The sequence below is a fragment of the Glossina fuscipes genome, unplaced genomic scaffold (genome assembly GCF_014805625.2).
Source record: "Glossina fuscipes isolate IAEA_lab_2018 unplaced genomic scaffold, Yale_Gfus_2 0, whole genome shotgun sequence".
In the NCBI taxonomy this organism is placed as follows: domain Eukaryota; kingdom Metazoa; phylum Arthropoda; class Insecta; order Diptera; family Glossinidae; genus Glossina; species Glossina fuscipes.
This window is the reverse complement of record NW_023998414.1, coordinates 33289987-33295356: the sequence shown is the minus strand read 5'-3', so window position 1 is coordinate 33295356 and position 5370 is coordinate 33289987. Positions and strand designations below refer to the sequence as shown.

General features: G+C 31.7%; 1 protein-coding gene across 4 annotated transcripts in view; it reads left to right on the top strand.

Annotated features, from left to right (window-relative positions):
• The window catches only part of LOC119636070 (homeotic protein ocelliless), a 46253-nt gene that overhangs the window by 23170 nt on the left and 17713 nt on the right, over window positions 1–5370 (top strand). For 3 of the 4 annotated variants that reach the window (XM_038031165.1, XM_038031184.1, XM_038031174.1), the window contains exon 2: window positions 1039–1272. In XM_038031165.1, coding sequence (XP_037887093.1) covers window positions 1098–1272 — 175 coding nt within the window. In that variant the 5' untranslated portion in view covers window positions 1039–1097. The remainder of the gene's footprint in view (window positions 1–1038; window positions 1273–5370) is intronic. The other variant, XM_038031193.1, reaches the window with a different exon arrangement.

Sequence of the window (5370 nt, the reverse complement as noted above, 5' to 3'; positions counted from 1 at the left end):
ACACACACACACACACACACACACACACACACACAAAAGGAAGAAAATTATAATTTTCTACAAGGTAACAAAATCCAAAAAAAAAAAAAAAAATAGAAAGAAATTGCAAAAAAAAGATCCTGCACAAGGATTAACATTTTCGGCTCGGTGCATTAGAGTGTGTATATCAAAACGTACGCAAAATATCTATGTATATATGTATGTACATATGTACGCACATTTCCAGGTACATGCCTTTGGGTTATTTGTCATTTAACGCTGTGCCGCAGACATTACTTAAACACTCATCATTTAGTGTTCATCGTCATCGCAATCATCATTGGTCTACCGCATACATAACCACCGCCAAAGTGCCTAAGATAAGAGACCCAAGGGATCGTACGAAAATACAAAAAAAAAAAAAAAAAACCAAAAATTATCTATGTGCGTAAGTACGTGCCTACCCGTCTGTGACCGTGCGTATGCATTGTTTTTCATTCCTCTCTTCTGTAAAAAAAAAAAAAAAACAAAAAAAATCCAAACTCACCCGATTTTCTGTAGTGTTTTGTCATCTCATTTTCGCAACTGACTGACTGCCTGACTGCCTCATTGCCTGCCTGCCTGTTTGCCTGTTTGCCTGCCTGCCTGCCTGCCTGCCTGCCTGCCTGCCTGCCTGCCTGTTTGCCTTGCTGCTTGCATATGCAATTAATATACAGAGAGCGAGAGCGAGTTGCGAAAGAGGCGGCCCAAGCCGTGCAAACCCAAACAAAACACATACTCGACCTCCAATTATACGCTCGCATGCACATATAAATTAATAACGCATCTGTCTCAAATTGAAATTTATTATTTTTTATTGTTGTGAATATTTTAATGTAAACTAAATATGTGCCGGTCCGTTACACTTACGCCATTTTATTTAACACATTAATTATTATTCACATAAGAACTAATAGCAAACATAATAATCATAATAATAATAATAGTAATAAAGAAAAAAAAAAAAAAAAAAAAAAAAAAAACCCAATCTATTTTATTTTTTTATTCATCTCTTTACAGTTATCTGGTTGCAATTACTACTCGGCTTCACCGTGGCTCTGCACTCAACAGAAGCCTTAATGGCTGCCGGTTTCCTAAAATCGCAAGATTTAGGAGGCCCACCCCATGGCTACGGAGCACCACATCCCCATCATTCCGTGCCTCATGGGCCGTTACCGCCCGGTATGGGAATGCCGGGCTTAGGTCCCTTCTTGCCACACACCATAGATGTCGGGTTCCCCCAAGGTATGTGGGGTAAATATCGAACCAATTTTGGTAAAAACACAAACATTCATATATAATAGTGTGGTGGAATTTTCTATTTATCGTTTGTTTTCTTCTTTATTTATTTATTTTTTTTCTTGTTTTGTTTTTTTGTTTTTTTTTTTGTTGTTTTTTTCTATAATAAAATCCATATAAATCGATCCAAGTAGTATGTATCTCAGCCTTAAAAACGCTTGTAAGCGTCGGTATCTTTCTTGTTTATTGGTTTTATTTTTTATTTCTGCTTTTTAACCGTAAAAATGATGAAATACTTTTAAATTCACTTTTAGTTAACACAAAACGAGTTTTTTTTTTTTTCAAGTTTTTGTTTTTCAAGAAAACTCTTTATGCGCAAAGCGATATATATATATATATATATATACAAAAATGATAAACGATATTGAGTTGAAAAGTGGACAAGTCTTCGAAAACCCAAGAAAGCAAAACAGAAGAAATGATTAAACGCGGCTGATAATTCAATTTTAAGAGAAAATGACATTGTGATTTCAATTGGAAAATTAGAACAACAACCAAATGATGCCTCTGTGGGAATTCATTTTATAAATATGTTACTCCTCTCTTTTCTGTTTCCTTAAAAAAAGAAGAAAAAAAGAAAAGAAAAGAAAAAGAAAAAAAATTGTCTTGAAAAGCATGTCATCTAAATCGGTTAATACCAGACAATACAACGACAAGTCTAAACAATTTTGTCTTCACATCCTGTCCACCGAGTACGAATATATGAATAAGTGAGTGAGTGCGTCAAGTCAACTCAAATGAATCTTGAACGTTTAGACAGACTATTTGAAAATACGATGACATCAAACTGAAAACGAAGAACACTTTGCAAGAATTTTTTTAAATTTAAAAACATTCCTTCAAATATTACGAAAAAAAAAAAAAAACAAATACTATATATAGTAATACTATAGTAAACTTTGTTAATCATAACCGAGTCTTAGTGTATGTACGTTAGACATAAAGTTAAAATTCGCTTTAAGTTCCTTAAGTAATTGCCCATAACTTTCTTCACTTAACACATTCATGTCTCCTTAATATATTTTTAATATTTCTTAGCCCTTAACGCGAAAATGATTAGTATTTAAATAGAAATGCTCGAGATATTCGGAAGAGTTTGAGTAAATTCTCAGTAAATTCTTTTACAGATTGCAATAAGTGCGTCAGTCAACTATAAAAATAACTTCCCATGAATATATTCAAGTATCGTATACCGTCTTCGGACCATATGCTACGCAATTAACGGACTGTTTTATTTAGCTGTTTTACTTAGCCATTTCCAAACTGATTACTAATGTACTCAAGTTATTCCCTTTAAATTATAACCTTTATGAAGATGATTTTTAGCGAAATTGGACAGCAGTCGGATGAATATATCAATTATTAAAGAAAAAAAAAAAAACATTGTTGTCACTAAATTTAGAATGCCGATAGGCTTGATAGGTTGCACTGAAACTGATAACATTGAAATTACTTCCATCCACAATTTGCGATATATGCTAAATGTGAACCTAACCTGTCAGACCTTCATATGTTATTCCGGCAACAACTTACGACATGCTAATCTAAACTGTGAGATCTGCATATGTGGATCCATCAATAACTTGCGATATATGCTAGGTATTAATCTAAACTGTGACATTTAAATATTCAAAATCCGTTCTATCTTCGCTCTTCTTAATCGCAATATAAATTGAAGACATAATCAAGGCTAATCGATAAATAAAGACTATAGTAGTAAAAGTAATTATTAGCTACTAAAGCGACGACTAGGAGACTAAATTAGTTCACAAGATTGACCAAATTTACGATTAAATGATCTCGAAAAATATTGCTTAGTAAAAGCTCAGTCCGCATTATTTGATAGTCCCAAAGGTCAATCCATATATAAGATTGCGAATTCCATGATATAATATAACCTCATGAATGTATATCTCACCAAAGTCTTAGCAATAGTTTTAGTATTCCCTAATAGATAAGCTGCTGGAATGAATATTCTTTCCACACGAAGTTATATTTAAAGTTTTCGAAAAAAAAAAAAGCAAGAAATCCACTCGCAACACTTTGCCATTGACATTAGTCGGTTTGAATGACGCATTGCGATGATGAGGATTATTACGAAATGCACGAAAGAAGAAAAGAGAGAGAGAGAGAGAGAGAGAGAGAGAGCTGCCTGATGAACGAAGCCATTCATACATAGTTCATCTTTCTCAAGCTTAAATGACAAGTTTTAATAATAATTGTCATGACCGATCCGATCAACAAGCGGGACAAGTTGTCACGGCTTTTCTTGAATGCGTTCTCCTACTTACATATTCCTCTTTGTAATACGGAATATCATTCCCTTTCTAAATTTTTCTTAAAATTTTGCACTAATTTTCCTTAGAAAAGTCGATTAAATATAAAGACCGATAATTTTACTCATAGCCCAGGATGACACACATTTCAAGTACAAGAGCTGGCATCAGACTAACTTGCAGTTCTTTTACAGAACTAAGCAAATGCTTAGTATTTGTGTAACAATATAAGATAGGGACTCTATATGGCTCTTAGTATGTCTTTTTTACCGATATACATATATATCGGTGGGAAATTATTCGAATTAATTTTTTGAAATCTCTATAATCCAGATAGTGGTCACAAATTGGAAGCAACAAGAGCTTTTTATTTTTATTTTTATTTTTTTTTTTTTTTTTTAAACGTATTCCAATGGACGGATTTAGTCTGCCTTTCTCCACTATAATATAAGTGGAAATATGTATATAGAGGCAAATACAATAGTTAATGCCTGTGTGTGTGTGTGTGTATTTGTTTAAAGTAAGAATAAAAGAATGTAAGAACACGATGAAGGCTATGGATTGCATCATTATCAATAATATTGTCAAAATGAATAATGAACGCCTGCGTGCATTGACTGCAAGAAACAGTGACGTAGCAAATGACAAGTTAAGAGATATAAAAGTAAAAATCATCTCTTGATATTTCTATAGTTACAAATGGTTTTTAATGAGTTTGTCATTCTTTCGTTCGCATCAATAACAATAATCTCCATAAAGAATATAAAACTTTTTCTTTTTCTCTCTTTTTTTTTCGTGTTTTTTTTTTTTTTTTTTTTTTTTTGGAAAATTGGGGGTAATATAAAATTTTTCGCGTTTTTTTTTTTTTTTCTTTTCTTGTTTTTTAAATTCTCTATGCAAATATTATCGGTAATTGTAATAATAACAATAACAATAATAATAATAATGATAACCATTGCTCCGTTCAATTAATTTTTACAGGTCAAAATTACAGTGGGAGCTAAGAACAGATTGACTTGAAAAAGTTTAGGTGTGATGTTGGCATAAAAATTTCATTTATTTATTTTTTTTTCTTGTTTTTTTTTTTTTTTTTTTAAATCTCAAGTCCACTAATGTGATACAGCAGCTGTTTAAGTAACACATTTGCCATTAATTTATTGAGACACATACACGTCAGTGATCTCGCAAGATTGGATTTTTATCCAAAAGGAAGAGAGAAGCGATAAAACAGAAAACATTTTTTAAAAACACATAAATACGCATATAAAACTTCTGTTAGTTGCGCTGGTAAGGCCTGAAAAAATAACGTTGCGGTGCAAAGCAAAACCTTAACAAAAAAAAAAAAAAAAAAAAAAAAAAAAAAAAAAAAAAAAAAAAAAAATTAAAAAAAAAAAAAAGATGTGAATTAAAAAACTATTTCGTCGCAGGAGGCCTACTGCGGAGCATCTACATAATGTAGCTGAACTCAAAGGGTGGCAAACAAAACATAATGGTGCTTCATCGAACTAAAATCCCTTTATTTACTTTCATAAACAGCGTTAGGCACGTACTTACATTGATTTATATATATATATATATATATATATATATATATACCCGACATTGCTTAACGAATTTAGCAACTGGGACTTTACACATCCACGTATATACTAACATATGTGCTGTACCTTTATATATATATATATATAAAACTTTCATCAAACAGCCAACCGTAAGGAGGTTTTCATTGTAGGGATGAAAATTATAAAAAAAAAAAAAAAAAAAAAAAAAAAAAAAA